The sequence below is a fragment of the Lipomyces tetrasporus genome, assembly GCF_029532465.1.
Source record: "Lipomyces tetrasporus strain NRRL Y-64009 chromosome Unknown POJ06scaffold_5, whole genome shotgun sequence".
Taxonomy (NCBI): domain Eukaryota; kingdom Fungi; phylum Ascomycota; class Lipomycetes; order Lipomycetales; family Lipomycetaceae; genus Lipomyces; species Lipomyces tetrasporus.
Genome location: NW_026611600.1, coordinates 596,333 through 612,988, shown reverse-complemented (window position 1 = coordinate 612,988; position 16,656 = coordinate 596,333). Strand labels below are relative to the sequence as shown.

General features: G+C 49.7%; 7 protein-coding genes across 7 annotated transcripts; 3 read left to right on the top strand and 4 right to left on the bottom strand.

Annotated features, from left to right (window-relative positions):
* Positions 1 to 1,391: 1,391 nt before the first annotated feature.
* Positions 1,392 to 2,202, top strand: POJ06DRAFT_196902 (RNA-binding domain-containing protein; the record flags this gene model as incomplete). Its single annotated transcript, XM_056185050.1, has 2 exons — positions 1,392 to 1,513; positions 1,563 to 2,202. Coding segments are annotated over 2 exons (762 nt in total), but the record flags the coding sequence as incomplete, so codon positions are not given.
* A 346-nt stretch (positions 2,203 to 2,548) lies between these two features.
* Positions 2,549 to 3,692, bottom strand: POJ06DRAFT_103854 (uncharacterized protein). Its single transcript, XM_056183945.1, has one exon. It carries the CDS (start codon positions 3,512 to 3,514, stop codon positions 2,894 to 2,896), a length of 621 nt encoding a protein of 206 aa, XP_056043852.1. The 5' UTR covers positions 3,515 to 3,692; the 3' UTR covers positions 2,549 to 2,893.
* Positions 3,693 to 3,760: 68 nt separating this feature from the next.
* Positions 3,761 to 5,389, top strand: POJ06DRAFT_252613 (transcription initiation factor IIF, beta subunit). The gene is made up of 4 exons (XM_056187545.1): positions 3,761 to 4,148; positions 4,206 to 4,440; positions 4,496 to 4,854; positions 4,911 to 5,389. Exons 1-4 carry the CDS (start codon positions 3,876 to 3,878, stop codon positions 5,025 to 5,027), a joined length of 984 nt encoding a protein of 327 aa, XP_056043851.1. The 5' UTR covers positions 3,761 to 3,875; the 3' UTR covers positions 5,028 to 5,389.
* Positions 5,390 to 5,431: 42 nt separating this feature from the next.
* POJ06DRAFT_252609 (uncharacterized protein) lies at positions 5,432 to 7,802 on the top strand. The gene is made up of 8 exons (XM_056187544.1): positions 5,432 to 5,563; positions 5,639 to 5,692; positions 5,752 to 5,811; positions 5,867 to 6,295; positions 6,349 to 6,463; positions 6,520 to 6,566; positions 6,695 to 7,450; positions 7,509 to 7,802. Exons 1-7 carry the CDS (start codon positions 5,521 to 5,523, stop codon positions 7,423 to 7,425), a joined length of 1,479 nt encoding a protein of 492 aa, XP_056043850.1. The 5' UTR covers positions 5,432 to 5,520; the 3' UTR covers positions 7,426 to 7,450; positions 7,509 to 7,802.
* POJ06DRAFT_252601 (uncharacterized protein) lies at positions 7,803 to 10,064 on the bottom strand. Its single transcript, XM_056187543.1, has one exon. The coding sequence runs from the start codon at positions 9,795 to 9,797 to the stop codon at positions 7,815 to 7,817; it is 1,983 nt and encodes a 660-aa protein (XP_056043849.1). The 5' UTR covers positions 9,798 to 10,064; the 3' UTR covers positions 7,803 to 7,814.
* Positions 10,065 to 10,697: 633 nt separating this feature from the next.
* On the bottom strand, positions 10,698 to 11,371 carry POJ06DRAFT_290300 (uncharacterized protein; the record flags this gene model as incomplete). Its single annotated transcript, XM_056190337.1, has 2 exons — positions 10,698 to 10,942; positions 11,008 to 11,371. Coding segments are annotated over 2 exons (609 nt in total), but the record flags the coding sequence as incomplete, so codon positions are not given.
* A 571-nt stretch (positions 11,372 to 11,942) lies between these two features.
* On the bottom strand, positions 11,943 to 14,008 carry POJ06DRAFT_281472 (uncharacterized protein; the record flags this gene model as incomplete). Its single annotated transcript, XM_056189950.1, has 3 exons — positions 11,943 to 12,383; positions 12,432 to 13,474; positions 13,534 to 14,008. 3 exons carry the CDS (start codon positions 14,006 to 14,008, stop codon positions 11,943 to 11,945), a joined length of 1,959 nt encoding a protein of 652 aa, XP_056043847.1.
* Between the last annotated feature and the right edge of the window lie 2,648 nt (positions 14,009 to 16,656).

The following is a 16,656-nucleotide window of genomic DNA, read 5'->3' as shown; positions in this document are numbered from 1 at the left end:
AACCCCTCTCATATGATTAGACTAAGTGGGACCGTTCCCTAGCCACAGTGTGGCTTATCGCGATCATAAGCCACACGCAGGGTCTTAAACACCCAGCACGCAGAAAAATTTTTGGGAGCAAACCTCAATCCTGCTCTCCCAACTGCTGCGCTTGTCTCTTCCTTTGCAACACGTCGACTAGTCACGAGTTTCCTGTTCTGGTAATCGATATATCCATAAAGTGGTTTGAAGTAGATTTTTGAGCGGGCTAGTAATTAGGAGAAGTATGTTGCTTGTTGATAGGCTCTGCGAGGGTGAAATGACTCTGACCGAACCTGTCCCTCGTGATCTTTTCTATATACATATGCTAACCTAAAACACTGCAGATCATGGCTAAATCTGCAAAGAAATATGCCAGCAAGGCGGACCATACTGCCGATAAGTCAAAGGCGTTAGCCGCGAAACCGGGAGCGGGTGTTACGAAGCCGAAGGGTGAAGCCAACGGCAAGCCAGCGAAGTTGCAGAAGGCTGCGACTGCTGCGGCTGCTGTTGCGAGCAAGTTGGCGGAGAAGGCTAAGGAGTCAAAGAAGAAGGAGGTTAAGAAGATTGTGAAGAAGGTTGAGAGTGAATCGGAGTCTGAATCTGAGAGCGAGAGCGAGGTCGAGACAAAGGAGGACAAAATGGATGTTGATTCTTCTTCTGACAGCGAGAGTGAGAGCGAGTCCGAATCTGAGTCGGAGTCGGAGTCTGATACGAGTGAGAGTGAGGAGGAAGTCAAGACGGATGTTGGCAAGAACGGTAAGGCTACCGCTGCGCCTGCGAAGAAGGTAGAGACTAAGACCCTCGCCAAGAAGGAGGCTGTGGCCTCATCTGAATCTGTCAGCGAGTCCGATTCGGAGTCAGATGATTCTGATGAGGAGTCTTCTGAAGAGGAGGAGGAAGTTAAGAAGCCTGCGGTTTTGAAGAAGCAGACTAAGAAGGAGGAGTCGGATAGTGATAGCGACGAAGAGGAGTCTGAGTCCGAGTCCGAATCCGAGGCCGAGGACGAGGCCGAGAAGGAGGTAAAGAAGCACGAGACCAAAACCGCCGTTAAGCGTGCTACCGGTAAGGCTGTCGCTGCCGCTCCCGCCAAGAGCAGCGACGAGAGCGAAAGTGAGAGTGAGGGCGATAGCGATTCCGAAAACGACGACGAAGAGAAACTGGCGACTAAGGACACCAAGACCGAGTCAAAAGCAGATGAATCGTCCGACTCTGAGGAGGAGCCTGAAGAATCTACCTCTGACTCCGATGAGGAAGAGGAAGAAGAGGAGGAAGAGAAGAAGCAGCCTGCTAAGCGCAAGGCTGAGGAGGATGTCGTTGTCAAGAACGGTATCCAGAAAAAGCAGAAGGTTAATGAGGAGACCTCCAAGACTTTGTTCGTCGGAAGATTGTCGTGGAATGTGGACGACGACTGGCTCAAGCGTGAGTTCGAGGAGATTGGAGAAATCGTTTCTGCCCGTATTGTCTTTGACAAACATTCAGGCAAATCGAAGGGGTATGTGACATCGAATGCATATGAAATTGTGTTGCGCTAACGAATGTAGCTTCGGTTACGTGGATTTCGCTGACGCCTCTTCTGCTCAGAAGGCCATTGACGAGCTCCAGGGTAAGGAGATTGACGGCCGACCAGTCAATTTGGACCTGTCGACCGCTAAGCCAGCCGAGAATAACAGCAGCAATCGCAACACCCGTGCAGAGAAGTTCGGCGACAAGCTCTCTGAACCTTCCGATACTCTCTTCCTAGGCAATCTTTCATTCAGCGTCGACCGCGATAGCCTCTTCGAGGTCTTTGGTGCCCATGGCAACGTGCTTAATGTCCGTCTCCCCACAAACCCCGAGACCGAGCAACTCAAGGGCTTCGGCTATGTTCAGTTCGCGAGCGCTGACGAGGCCAAAGCCGCTCTCGAGGCTCTCAATGGCAGTCCCATTAGCGGTCGACCAGTCCGACTCGATTACTCTACTCCCCGCGACAACAGTGGTGGCGGTCGCGGTGGTGCGCGCGGAGGCCGCGGCGGTAACCGTGGTGGGAGCCGGGGTGACCGTGGTGGAGGCCGGGGTGACCGTGGTGGAGGCCGGGGTGACCGTGGTGGGAGCCGGGGTGGCCGTGGCGGTCGTGGCGGTCCTCGCGGGGGTCGCACCGGTGCCAATGCTGTCGAGTTCAAGGGCAAGAAGATCACTTTCTAAGTTCTTCGTTGTATGATTGCGTCAGATTGTTCCCTGCATCGTGTATTTTGTAGTTGCATATAGTTTTGCTTCTGCGTGTATTTATTAGTAGGGAGTGCCGGGCAAGCTGAAAGCATATTTCGGATCGTCAGGGTTTTTGGGTTTCGTACGAAAATTTCGGTATCTTTCATTATATTTTGCGCAACATAAAAGTTTTGTTTCGTTAGTTTTGTGATATGCTTATTGTTTTGTTATTTCATAACTGTGGATTATGTCTTGGTTAAATAGATAATATGTAACTGTAATCGCTTGCACGTTGTGATCAAAATGTGCTGTGTAGGGATTACAGCGTGGGAAGTTGTTGCTGTCGGTCATTTTGAATATGGATCTGCATAAGCTCTGGCTCGACGTCACACTCTTTGCATAGTTTAACTACCCACAGCATGTCCAAATTGGATAAATGCTTCTGATATTAACAACAGCAGAGTTACTCACACATACTATATCTGGCCGTGCCCACAAACTTTCGACCATCTATGACCATAAACAATAATCAAATCTTCCAAGATCGTTTTCTTAACAAAAATATCCACCGGTCATTTCTACCAATAATATGTCAAAGATTGCTTTTGGGAGATTAGATCACTAGGTATGCTCCGATCCCGTTCCCATCAACATGCTAACTCAACCTCTATTTGAGCAATAGGACAACTTATTCGTCCGAGAGTCCTTCCGGATTCTTATAGGCATATAACAGAGTTTGAAAGAAAGTAGGCTCGTCGCGATCGATATTGTTGACCTTGTCGTACTGTACCTGGGCAGCGAGCACGTTGCTATAAATGCCCGACGGGCTCTTTGCCGTCCTAGCAAGGGAAAGGGCTGCCGGCTTCGAGATGTTAGCGCACTCCACAAAGACATCGGCAAGCTTCTCGACGTCTGCCGTCGGAGGATTCCGCTTGAATGCAAGTGCTTCAATGCCGGTCACAACCCTCTCCGAGCAGCTGTCCTTTTTATCATCAAACAGGAAGCCCGTTATGTGTGTTTCTCTCGCTAACGCGGCGTCGCCTCTGGCTTTCGCGATACTGTCGTCCAGCGCCTGCTTGCTTGGAAATTCCTTATTGTAGATCTGCTTGTAGTACTCCACGTATCGTTGTTTTCGCGTAATGACTTTCTCCAAAAATTCATCACGTTTGTCATAAAATCCCTTCAATATATGTTCCGCACCATCGGCGTAGAACCACGTCGGGGGCTGCTTGTCAAGTCCGGACGGCCAAATAATGGGTTTCTCCAACAGCTTTAGCTTCTGAACCTCGGCCTCGCTAGCATCAGTCATTGTTGCAATTGGACAGTCAATAAGACAGACGAGTTCGTTCTAGTCGGTTCCGAGCACGACTTATCTGCTGAAAGTAATGCCTTGCCAAAAGCAAATTATAGTGAGGGTGAGAAGATCCTCGGGAAACGTCAGTTCTCGAGCTGGTAGGTCTCGAATGTGCCCGTCTGGTTGGTCGAAGCTCTCGGGCTGCAACGGAAGGGATCACATATGCGCCTGCGAATATTGCAGCATGATAAACTTAAGGAAGTCTGGGTTAGGAAATGCTTTGCTCACGGCTCATTGTGATCTGCAACTCACAACTCCCGCTCTCCACAAGACAATCGCGCAGCAGTTCCGTTCTTTTGTTAATTCACTGTGCGATATGTCTTCTGCTAGTCCAGTGAAATCTGAGAATGACGTGAATACAGTTGGATACGAAGATGACGATCCAGTTTCGCCTGCGTCCCTGCCTCCCGACGAGGAAGAGGAGGACGATGTCTATGAGGACTCCGGAGATCTCGATATGAGCTTGGCCGACACCAAAGTGTGGCTCGTACGCATGCCAAAGTTCTTGAGAGAACGATGGCTTGAGATGGAAAATAGTGATGGGCAGGATCTGGGCATCATACGGTTGCGGCAGGATAATACGAATGATGTACGTCGAGTATTGATGTGGAACAATAATAGATTTGGCTGACGTTTGACCTGGCAGATCCGTCTTATATTGGCTGATACGGTTGCGACGAAGGACTTACCACATGAATATAAATTGTCCGTCACTAATCAGAATGTTTCCAATACGTACGCGTTCGCGGAGCAGAATTTAGCCCGATATAAAGACGGCAACGGTCGAAACCAGAACGGAGCGGCCTCTGCGCCACAGAATAATGGTAACGGAAAGAGCAAGCGGAGGAGGTATCAACCATATAGCAGAGCTAATATTCCAAGTACGGTCTGACTTATTGAACGTGTTTGCCTGATTCACGGCTGACAAAGTGATAGAGAAAACGTCAATAGTTGGGACAGTCTTCCATGAGTGCTCTCTTACTGTCTCTGCGGCGGACAAGAGTTACACAAATTTTGTTGCCCAGAGGAAAATGATGGCAGAAGCGGCACCGCGGCCACAGGTCACTCTCTTGAACGAGATTCCCGGCGTGACTAGTGCGATGGCTGGTCCAAGCATGAAAGATAGCAACAGCGCGTTTATGAAGGCTCAGAAGCGTGAGAAAGATCGCGCATCCGCTGAAGGTAAAGCTGCAAGGATACCAAAGAATGAGCTGTACGACCAGTTGTTCAAGCTATTTGAGGAGTACGATTATTGGAGTATGAAGGGGTTTAGAGAACGCACGCGCCAGCCTGAGGTATTGAATGTTGACGTTTTACTGCCACTGAGTTGTGTACCTAACGAAGTTTCTAGGCATATCTCAAGGAAGTCTTAGAGTCCATTGCTATTCTCAACAAAAAAGGTCCCTACGCTTTGAAGTACAGCTTGAAACCCGAGTACAAGGGCCGAAAGGACAACATTGTTTTGTGATCGCACTCTCAAATCCGCTTTAGATTCCCCCCCACATCAAGAAAAATTTTGAACTGATTTACCTGTATTATTAGCAACATTATGGTTAAGGTATATAATTTGAATTTGTGTATGTAAATCGTTGGCCCATTATCGTATGCTGTTTTCGCTGGTTCGGACTAGTATCAAGCTATGCTTATTCGTGAGGTGATATGAAGTTTCATGTGTATCTAGGAGAAATATAATTGGATTGAACGTATCAGTGAGGCCGAGCCCTTTTTGCGTTGTTACGTAGACACAGCTGTAGTGGGTTACGTAGACACAGCTGTAGTGGTTTAAGGAGCAATTATTCGAATTAAAGGATGGTAATTAGTGAATCCATGCCCTACGCTTGCTGAAGTTGTGCCCTAACCTCGTGTCCAAGTCGACCGTTGATTCTCGATCAAGGACGCCTTTTCAGATATACTTGCTTTAGCCATATAATTTGAGTTGTTTTGGTGTCCCTGAAAGCATCATGTCGGACTCTGATTTATTAAATCAGATTGCTACGTTAGCAGGTACGCAAATGTTTAGTTTCACATCAGCCGGCTCCAAAGCGAAGCTAGACTATGGTGCTAATAATACTGACCAAGGGGCTATCAATCGACATAAAAATAATGAACAGCAAACAGCTTCCTCTACAAACTGTACGTCTGCAGGTGGATATCATTTGTTGAGTAGACAAGTTAAACTAATTCAACTCCAGCATCGCATCCATATCAGTCGTTTGCTCCAAGAAGTCGCTCAACCTACCGTGGTGTTCGAGGTATGTAGCATTTTCGTTGCGTTGACCTTCTGAAAGAATACTCATTTTAATTTAGGGCAAGGCCGTGCTTCAAGCTATAGAGGAATGAAATCCCTCATCTCGCATCGCAACCGCACACTTGTTCTCAACTGCCCTGCAGTGAACGAGCCCGCCATTGAGCCGACAGACTCCCCTTTGTCAGCGGGCACAGCGAGCTCCGGAGCGGATACGCCGACGAATTCAGCGGGCTCTACGTACGTCAGGAAACACGATCGCCACATGCAACTTATCAACTCAACAGTATACTCGGATCTCGCGCAGGCGCGAACCAAGGCTATAGAAGCGACCCGTGTGGCGAAGGAGAGAAAGTTAGATCAAAAGCGTGCTTTACGCGCACAACGAGAGGCGGCTAATGCGAAGCGCGTTGCGCAGCTACAAGAGGTCGAGATTGATGGTGTCAAGTATCGTGTTCAGAAAGGGGGCAGCAAATTGATAAGAGTAACGGGTATGTCATTTGGACTGTGTTCGATGTCTGGGATAGCTGTTAACTTTTTGCAGCCGAAAATGCGAATGCAAGCCATGCGCCAAAGAAGGCTGTTATTGGAGGTGTCACTTTCTTGCGGAGTAAGAACGGTAATCTGTGGCGCAAGGGGGTTGTCCAGTCGAAGAAACGGTAGGCACACTATTGCCCGTCGTACGAATTGGAAGCAAATATTAATTATATTCTAGAGAGCGAAAGAGCATCGACGAGCCTTGTCGATATTTCACAATGACTGGTTCTTATCCCTTTTACTTTTCATCTATTTTGATCGGATCGCGTCGAGAGCTTGAAGTTATAATATCTCACTCACTGAATACGCTTTCCGATGTCTTTTGATGCAGGATTAAGCTGACTTAAGGTTAGGCAAATGTGCGCGCGGTTTGTCATGTCCATACAACCACGATCCTAATCACGTCGCGCTTTGTCCTCTTTATCTGCACAACAAGTGCCAAAACCCATCCTGCGACCTGTCTCACAGTCCATCACCGCATAATTCTCCATTATGCGTCCACTTTCAGCGTGGTCACTGCTCAAATCCAAACTGCAAGTATACACACATGACCGTAGCACCTGATGCCAAAGTCTGTCGCGATTTTGCTCTGAAGTTGTTCTGCGATGCAGGTGACAAATGCGCGGGAAGACATGTATTCGAGTGTCCAGATTTCGAGGAGACTGGTACTTGCCCTCGTGGAGAAAAGAAATGTAAGTTGATGCATGTGTTTCGCGCCGGGAAGAACAAATCCAGTAGTGGCAGTGGTAGAGGACCAGCCGATAATGTCGTGTTCATGGATGATGGCGGAGATAGAGAGCACTCAGAACTTCCGGCAGAAGTGCTTCAGGATGTAGTTTCGCATTTGCAACGTGATGAAGAAGTCAAGAATCATAATATCATAGACCTGTACAGCGACGACGAAGATGATGACGAAGTTGAGAATGACGAGGATGAAGACGACGATGATGAGGACGATGACGACGACGGTGACGACGATGATGTCGAGTTCGATTCAGACATTTTTGAGGAAGATGAAAACGGCATATCAGATAATAGTGAGACGATGGAGGATGATGGAGGGCAGGAATATATTCGGTTATAGTCCGGAATCTGAAGTTGAGCGCGAGGTGAGTGAAAGTCTCTTTAACCGATTTCAAATTAGTGCGACAATTAAGGACCTTTCAGTAACATAGGTTTCATTTGTTTGGTATCAAGAATTCATAGAACGACGAAAAATTTGGCAACTCATTGTTCTGATCTTTTTGGAAGTTTTCCACATTGTTACTGGCGTTTTATGGACGGACTTGAGGTTCGGAAACTACTCGATCCGAGTTTTCGGATATTACTCTATCCGAGTTTTGTGATCGTCGTTCTATGACACTTGGCGACTAGCCGAGAAAGTTCACCTGAAAAAATCATTGAGAAGATGAGGTGACTATAGTATATAATAAACAATACATACATATATCACAATAAATATAGTACATAGAATTATTTGGCCACAACTGGGTGGACACTTGTCGCCTGCCGTTCTAATTCCGCTACTGGGTCTGCAGACACATCCTCTACTGGTTTCTTGTACTCCTTTGCCTTTGATTCGTGTCTCGTGTGCTTAACTGCATGCACAAGATTGAATTGCATGAACTCATTCCAGGCATCTATCTCGTCACGCTTGCCAATATCGGATAATCGTTGAACTTCGAACTCCACTTTCTCCAGAAATTCCAATTGCGTATCAAGCGACTGCATCAGCCAAATACTCCGACCAACAAGATGCGGCATGTCTTTGTTCTTCTCGATCGGAACGTCAGGGTCATATGGGATTCCGTATTTCTGTCCGGGCAAGAAATCGTCTAATTTGGTGTTTGGATCGAAATTCTTGTGTAATTTGCTCAGCATTTGGATGAACGCAGCCTGGTCCGCATCTTTTTGATTCTTGCCGTGGCCCTGGAACCACATTTCCGGGATATGCCAGTCACTGAAGAATAACGGTCGCAAGCGAGCCTCGTAGCGGTATATCGTCTGTTGTCCCGTCAACCGCTCGCGCTCGATGATATACGGCCACGTGACGATGCGTTCGTAAAAAAGCCGTGGTTGAAGCGCTGTCTTGTGCTCGAACCCGGAGAACTTGACGTGGTGGATCCGTGAGCGGTGGGACTGCAGCATTGGCTTCCATGGATATATTGTGAAGTTGAGGTTTTCATTTTCGTCTAATCGTCCTAGCTTTTTCAGGTCCAGCTTGGCGTGCGCGGTCTTACCGAACGGTTTATTCGGATTGCGTTCCTTCTTTTTGCCCTGTCGTAGTACCGATCTTGAATCCGGGCGTGGACGGGGCTGTAGATCAATTATGCCTGTCTGCAAACCTTCTTCTTCAGCTTGCCGCCTTATTCTCTTTTTTGCAGCTTTGAGCCGCCATCGTTCCGTTGGGGGCACGTCTTGACGCGATGGCAGCGACCACTCTGGTTTGAGACGCTCGAAACGCTGTTCGGAGGCTGACCCGCCTTCCAGCACGCGCTCTGAGATTTTGAACCTGTCGCGCTTTGCAGTTTGCCGCGCGGCAGCCAGTTTGGCAAACATGTTGTCCGTCGGGAGCTCTTTAGTTGCTGGTCGGCCGAGACCGCCATCTTGTCGTCCCGAGTGAGCCGGGGGGTTGGAGTTCCCGCCTTCGTCGTCTTGCTCGCTGTAGTATGGCTGTTTAACCTTCGTCGGATTCGAATTGTTCTCACGCGATATCGCCTTGTTCTTGTCCATTAATCGTTGTATAATATGTGCAGGTTTTTCGTTAACGGGGCGGCGATAATCGACTTTCTCAGAGCTCAAACTGTGTTCGATCGAGGGCTTGGTCGTGTTTGAATCGAATCCTTCATTGATTGATCTTTCTTTGGCCAAACGGTAACCATCGGCGCTCTTCACGTTCAACGGCGCCTTCGGCATCGTAGACTCTTGAGCCAAATTTCGGGTCTGAAATCCGTCAAGCTTGGGATCCGTATCGGCTGTAGACTCCGACTCGCGTCGCTGCGCGCTCTGGATAGCTTGAGTCTTCTTCCTCCCTTTCCCGGCCCGTGGTAGTCTCTCATTCCGTGCAATCATGTCCTCAACTGCCTGGGCGTCCCACAGTCCATCCCGCGGATGCGCCAAAGCCTTGACGACCTTGCCCTCGCCATCGACCATCACGATCTTAGTCTTGTCCTTTGGCAAAGATGCCAGATTTTCGTACTCGTCGTAGGCCCACCACGGCGCGCCGTCGACTTCAACAACCGCTCTGGCGGCGTTGCGCGCGGTCGACTTTTTTGAATGCTTTTTGGCCGACGATTGCGAGCCGCGACGGGACCAGGATGCGGCCCAGCGGACCAACGTAAAGTGCGAGATCGTCGGCGCAGCTGTTCGACGTTGCGGACGCCAAACGTTGGACAATAACTTCACAATTAGCACGGCACTGATATCCAACAAAATAAAAATCCTGGCGGATAACATACCCGCAGGCAAGCAGTACCCATCATGACCTCCGCAGACCAAAACTTAATTTCCCCGGGATAGACGATTTCATTGTCATCGGGTTATGCAGTTCCAAACCACAAAATACCAATAGCGATATTCTATTCGTTTCCGTCTGCCCGGAGTTTACGAATCAGGTTGTATTAGTCCGTGGACAGTGTCCGGCTGTTTCAATCGCGGGCACAAAAAGTTTCGTCGAGGTTAGGGACTAGGGGTAATTAGAGTTTGAAGGTTGGCGGTTCCAGGCAAAGTATAGCTGATTTCGGTAGAGACGATTTTCACGGCATCGCGACTTAAATTCTGCGTACAGGTTTGATTGAGCAAGCACCGGCACTGCTCAGTAGATTGCGGATAGGATGCGTTTGAGATACGACGGCCTAATTCGGTGGTTCTGTCAGTGTGGCCAGCGCTGCTCAGAGTCGATGAGCTCCTCCACGAGAAATGGTCGCTGAACAAGACGAGTGGGCCAGTGTTTGTACGGATTAAATGTTGGTGAGTTTCATAGACCCACTAGAGCACAGTACTTGTCGTGCTGGTTAACGGCTATTTGTAAAACAGCTTATGATAAGGGTGGAGCAGTACTAGTCCCAGCTTGACTCTTCGTAACGTCGTTGTCTTGCATACATTGGCAAACGACTTACTGATCTCAAGTCTCGATCGCATAGACACTCGTGTTTCATGCACCCGCCAAAGTGAATGCTGCCATTTCTCGCCGTTCAATCTGCACATGCCTAACAACCACATTCTTCAACGCACAACATTTCCAAGCTGTGCCTCAACTTTTGTCAGCGCAATTGCAAGTCCTCAACATTCAACCCTCGAGCCTGGCCGCCGGTCGGTGGACTAGTGGATATCGACTCGTGCTGATGTGTGGGTGAGTCAGTCACCTCCGGCGCCGTGGGAGATGTTTCTAAACTCGTCGTGGACCTCCTCTTCCTGTTCTTCCTCCTCCTCCTCCTCCTCCTCTTCCTTTTCTTTCGTTCCCGCTGTCGTTTCCGTCTCCGCTTCCTCCACTTTCGAACTGTCCCAATTATGTGTATCACAGTGTGGGCCAGGTGAAATGTGAGGCTGCCAATAATTCGATACAACAGGCGCTTGCCCCGCTTCGTAGTGTTCAGCAATTGCTCCGCTCGTTCCATCGTTAGCAAACCAGCAAAGCAACAGGTTGCGGTTGTGTTTTATCAAGCACGCGTCAGTGTAACAGTCAGAACAGAGGTGCTGGTGAGTTGCAAATGCTGCTGCTGCTGCTGCTGCTGCTCGGGGGCAGGACAAAGTACGAGAGTGAAAAAGTGGCGGTCACACCGGGCAAAGGCCGGGCGACCAAGAACTTTTTGGGTGTCAACAGGAAAATAGACGCCTGGAAACAACGTTGACGTGTTCATATGTCCGCCTTTCTTAAAAAAATTCGAGTAATTAATTCCACGGCAAGAAATAAATACTGCCGCACTTGCGAGCCAGCAAAAGATTTGCCAGTTAGCAAGGCCAGAACGCTGTGGAGCTTGCACCAAGCTCAGTTGCCATGACAACGCGCTTACGCCAGTTAAGCGGCGCCGCATTATTGTAATAAAATCCGCGAGCCCAACAATTACATTATTTATTAACTTTTACTGCAAATGTCGCTTCATAAGAATAGACGATTATTCCGATAATTCCCAAAAATCAAAATACAGTCATGACGCGTTAACCTGACCCAGTCGTTTCATGCCTCATTCACATTCAAACAAAAATCATACCCTAATATCGTAACCATAAGTTCGCACTCATTAAATCGATCAACACGTAAAATTGAATTGAACAAACACATGACGGCGTAAACCAAACAAGTCGTTTTCGTGTCCCAAATTTGACCAATCAAAACGCACAGCAAAAAAATTTGAAAATACCCTCCACCCGAGCGGACTCATGGAACCCAAAACAAAATCAGTTTCTCATCGACGTGGAGCATAAATTAATCTCAATCACATGCGTAGGCGCATAACAAACGAAGCGGTATCGCAAAATAGTCATTGATAGCAACCATATGCACTCGCGTTGACCACTATCCGACAAGAAGTAGACCTCAAAGGCAAAATAGCTGTCGCCTGCCCGCTTCTTAAAGACAATTATGATTGCTATAGTGACCGGCTAAAGCGACGCTGTCAGGTGCAATAATTGTCGCCGTTTCACGACCAATTCAATCTCTTCCAGCACGTTCTCGCTTGAGGGAGACCTCTCATCGTATTCTTGCATCGGCGATGGCGGAGCACCAAGAGTAGCATCTAAGCGGCGCGCATGGTGAACGGGTGCGACAATACGGAGAATGCCGCCTTCTTGCACTTCGGCGACGACCTCCGCCTTGGTCACGAGCCAAACTTCTCTAGATGGATGCTGGCCGGGCTCAGTCGCATGTTCTGCATGTAAGTGGATGTAACCTTGTTGCAGTTTATCGTCTGACAGGATCTTGTATATTTGATAAGACAGTGAAGATACGTTGTGGAGCGCGATCGACCTCGGAGCCAAGTACGGCGACCGCAAAGTCAAGTCCGCAAATGACGGATACTTGACAGCCACAGTCAAGTACAGCAACTACCTATGGTCAGTACGTGCGAGTAAGAGAACATCACATAGACATACCAAAACCATCAACCCAGCCGACAGCGCCAGTTGCTCAAAGTCTTGCTGGCTGAGACAGGCAGAGTAGCTAAACTCTTGCCTTCCGTTCATAAACACGCCATCGAACAACACTGTCTGATGCATGCTCATGTATTCGGCAATCTTTTCGTCGCTCGAGCTTTTCTTGATCTTGATGGCCGTAGGTTTAATTGAAGTCGGTCTCTCGCCGGCTTTGCCAATCACATCTGATGACACGCCGTCGACCATGCACTCCTGGCGAGCCCAAAACACAGACTCGGAGCTGGCGCGCTGTTCCAGAGTACCAATGTACTTCTTCATATCCTCATTGCTCTTCTCTAGTTCGTCCTTCTCTTTTTCCAGCTTCTCGACCTTATCTTCTAGATGTTCGATATAGAGCCGTTTCTTCTCCCGAGACGCCAGAGCTGCAACTCGGTTTCGGAGCAACCGGTGGACGTGCTTGTACTTTGCCAATTCTTCGGGATCCAAGTCTTCTTTGGTCTTTCCTGGAGGAAGCTCAGGAAGAACGAGCGGCTTGCGAGAGCCGATCGTGTTGAGGGGCGGACGGATGTCGGGATTAATCATGGCGGCCTTTTCAGATATCGAATTTTTGCGACGTCGCACTCGTTTAGTCGACGCGGCGATTTCTTCTGCTGCTGCGGCAGTGGCTGAGGTCAAGCATGGTGACACTAGACTGCGGCTAGCCTGCTGCGGTTGCTTTTTCGACGATGCTGAAGGTGCATGACTCGTCGCGGTTTTCGACGCTTTCAGTGGCGCGGATTTAGGCGACGCCGTGGCCGGAGAAAACGTTTGGTTATTGGCGGTCCGAGATTCGGACAGAACCATGGTAGCAGACGTGAGATGGTCAATGTCCATTCTGTCGGACAGTCTCGGTTGCTGATCGCCAGAGGTAATCGAGCTCGACAGGTCGTATGCTGTTGGCAATCGTTTTGAAGCCGCAACGAAGTATGAGTCCACGAACGAGTCTTTTTCGATCGCACTCTCGCTGCTGGTTGCCGATCCGATAGACGACCTAAGACGGTAGTCTGCAAGAACTAGTCAGCAAACCGAGATACCACGGACGGACGACTAGGACCAGACTGACCGGGCGACGTGAGGGCAGAAGCATATGGCTCGGCTGAGTCGAGCTCGAACGACGAACCGAAACCATACTCGGAGAGATAGTCGCCGTAGAGCATTGATGTGGAGGTCTTGAAGTCTTGGTCGATCGTGGTGGCGATCTGTAGCCGCGGCAAGCTGGAAGGCTGGGCGGGATGAACGCCCGAAGTGGTCCTGTAGGCGGATTCGGACGACGGCGTCATGTCTATGCCTGCAGCGGCGTGGAGATCATGGTTGTAGAGCGGATCAGGGTTGTCGATTGCCGGCGAACGAGGGGATCGCGGCAGGCGATATGTGATTGAGGCAGGAGAAGATGAGGAGGAGGTGGACGAGGCCACCGCCGGCGGCGGGTAGTGTTGCGGACGAGAATGAGGAGAGCGAAAGGCGGAGAAGATGGATTCGATGTCGGCCGACTGCAACGAGATTGTGGACGGCCCATTGGGCAGGCGGTGGAAAGCCATTTGGCCGCAAGTGATATGAGAGGTGTAAATAACGAAGAGGAAGAGAACAGAAGACGGCCAGCTGGCGGGATGGAGTGGATAAGAGAGAGTGGACGAGTGCTACAAGTCAACGTCGTCGTCGTCGTCGTCGTCGTCGTCGTAGTCGTCGTCTTCTTCTTCTTCCGCCGCAGAAGCAGCAGTTCACGTCTGCGGGCTTTGGTTAGACTGCTGCGATGGCCGCCATCAGACGCCCGCCCGCGGTTCGCCCACCCAGCCACCGGTTATCTGCGTGCCCTGTCCGCCCTGGTCTCTAACCATCACGTGCGCTCGCAGCCTCCGTCACCACAGAGTTGGACACGGTCGGCGCGAAGGTGGTCGTGCAAAGAAGCCGATATCGCACTAACCCGTCGCTGGGTAGCTAAGCGACTAGCGTGCCTCGCTTCCTCACAAGCAAGCTCAGGGCAGAGGTGTGCGGCTGGCCACTAACGCAGGACCGACGCTGCCTAAGTGGATAGACTCGCCAGACTGCTCGTTGCGCGCCGCAACATCGTGTCTCATTAGACGCCGGCGGCTCGAACTGCGTTGGCAAAGTCGCACCGCCAGAACAAGCTCAAAATGTGCCCCGTGACCGGACAACCGACCGGACAGACTTCCGATGCGTTCTCCGCCGGCGGCCACCAGACATCATGAACGCAGCGTCTGCCCATCCCCAACACTTTGCGTGATGCTTCTGCTTATTATCGCAGAGTGCGGGTGCAGTGGCCGTGTCGACCTACCGATGTACTGATCATTGCCATATGCCTGGTGGGATCACATGTCCCGAGAATCGCATTTAGTGCACGTGCGCACGACATGTGCAATTGTTGAGCATTTTGCTGCCATACATAGTGATCTCCGCGGTCTCGTGTGCGGACCGGGCGGATGTTGCCGCTCATCGCGCTTGCACCTGTCAAAGACCGTATGACGTAACGCTCCCGTGCCTTCGCTTGGCCCTGGCGTTCGATCGTCTGCGACACGCACCACGTGTGGTCAATTCAAGACTCCCGAATTCCTCCGTTCTTTTGCTTGCACATTCCGCATGCACTTCGTCTGTCGAACCTGCTAACTCGCTGCTTCACAAATGCGCCGGGTAGATATCGATACCAAAATCCTCCTCTCATCAGTTCATCGTGAGCCCGAGCTCGAACAACCGCCGCAGCCCCGCACCAGCTTGCAAACACTTCCGTTAATGCCATACCCCGGTCAATCCGTCAAGTGCACCCCGCCAGACTGCAGGACCGGACAGCGCACATGATCGCAATCACTTTCCCTGTATCCGGGAATCTATCCGCCCTCTGTCTCTCTCTTGATTATACAAGAACGACGGACGCACTGTCAGCCCTGGATCCGCCAAATCTCATTGAACCTCGCGACGAACGCCAGCACGGTTCGCGTACGCACGGACTGTCGACATGTGATATTGTCGGCCCATTTCCCTGAGCATGTGCCGGTTTGCATGTGAACAGTCAAAAGCCCTGCTCATTGAACACAGAAATAACAATCGGCCGGTCTGTAACTTTTGCCAGCGAAGAAGCTCTGCTGGCGGTATGGCCCAGTCACAGGCTGACAGATACCAACGCTCTGCCGCTGACCGAGTCAGTATTAAAGATTTCGGAATCCAATCGACTTCGTTAACAAACGCACAGAACCATCAGAACATCCTTTTCTCCTATCTGACGATACTGCGCGTATTCATAATTTTTTGATCTAAAAGTTTATGCTAACTCGCTTATGAAGTGCGTTAGTTATTCTGACAAAAAATTATGACGTAATGTATGGGGAACCCCACTAGTTACTACTTTGCGAACTCTATAACTTATAACATGGGCTATAATCAACCTTGTAATCAATCACTCAATCTGAAGAAAACATTCAAAAGGCTATTCAGGCTTTGGAAAAGAATGGATTTTCATCCAAGTGCTGCCCACCACTTTGAAGTTCCCAAGTCAACTCTCATCTCTCGAGCTAAATCGCGCACTCAGTCTCACGAACCCTATCAGATCCTCTCGAACCCGGAAGAAAAGACACTAGTTCGATGGATTACACGTCTTACTGCGACAGGTTACCCTGCGACACCGGCGTTGTTGAAAGAAATGGCTGAAGAGATTCGAACTCGACGCGTTCAAGTCGCGTCGCGCCTCGAAATAAACAAACCGACTGATTCTACTCCTATAGGCCATGAATGCACTTTACCGATTTCCTAATCGATATCCGAACTTGAAAAGAACCTACTCACGCCAATTAGACTCGGCACTGGCATAAAGAAGCAACTTCCGACAAGACTTACAGCCTGGTTGGTTTGACGCGTTCCAACTACGCGACTCCAAGAACAGAAGTTACGAACGCTGCGATATATGTAACATGGACGAGACAGGATTTGCGGTTGCCGACACTCAATCTAACGCGTATAATTGTCGATTCTACTGGGGAATCTAATTGGACGGTTACTGCAGGGAAGCAGGAGTGGGGTAACTGTGCTGGAATGTGTCGTTAGGGAGCAAAAAGCCACCACCAATGGTTTATTTTTTAAAACCCAGAGTACCAATTTCAGGATGGATGGATTCGGCGGAAAGTATTTGAGCCAGCAGAATTACGCAAAATGTCTAAACATCGGCCACGGTTACCGATTA

Bases quoted from the DNA above. Each gene is read 5' to 3' on its own strand.
- POJ06DRAFT_252609 (XM_056187544.1), top strand. From the start codon at position 5,521: ATGTCGGACTCTGATTTATTAAATCAGATTGCTACGTTAGCAG. The intron at 5,693-5,751 runs GTACGTCTGCAG...ATTCAACTCCAG, and splicing joins AACAGCTTCCTCTACAAACT to CATCGCATCCATATCAGTCG. The intron at 6,567-6,694 runs GTTCTTATCCCT...ACTTAAGGTTAG, and splicing joins TCGATATTTCACAATGACTG to GCAAATGTGCGCGCGGTTTG.
- POJ06DRAFT_103854 (XM_056183945.1), bottom strand. From the start codon at position 3,514: ATGACTGATGCTAGCGAGGCCGAGGTTCAGAAGCTAAAGCTGTTGGAG.
- POJ06DRAFT_252613 (XM_056187545.1), top strand. From the start codon at position 3,876: ATGTCTTCTGCTAGTCCAGTGAAATCTGAGAATGACGTGAATACAGTT. The intron at 4,149-4,205 runs GTACGTCGAGTA...TTGACCTGGCAG, and splicing joins GGCAGGATAATACGAATGAT to ATCCGTCTTATATTGGCTGA. The intron at 4,441-4,495 runs GTACGGTCTGAC...ACAAAGTGATAG, and splicing joins TAGCAGAGCTAATATTCCAA to AGAAAACGTCAATAGTTGGG.
- POJ06DRAFT_252601 (XM_056187543.1), bottom strand. From the start codon at position 9,797: ATGTTATCCGCCAGGATTTTTATTTTGTTGGATATCAGTGCCGTGCTA.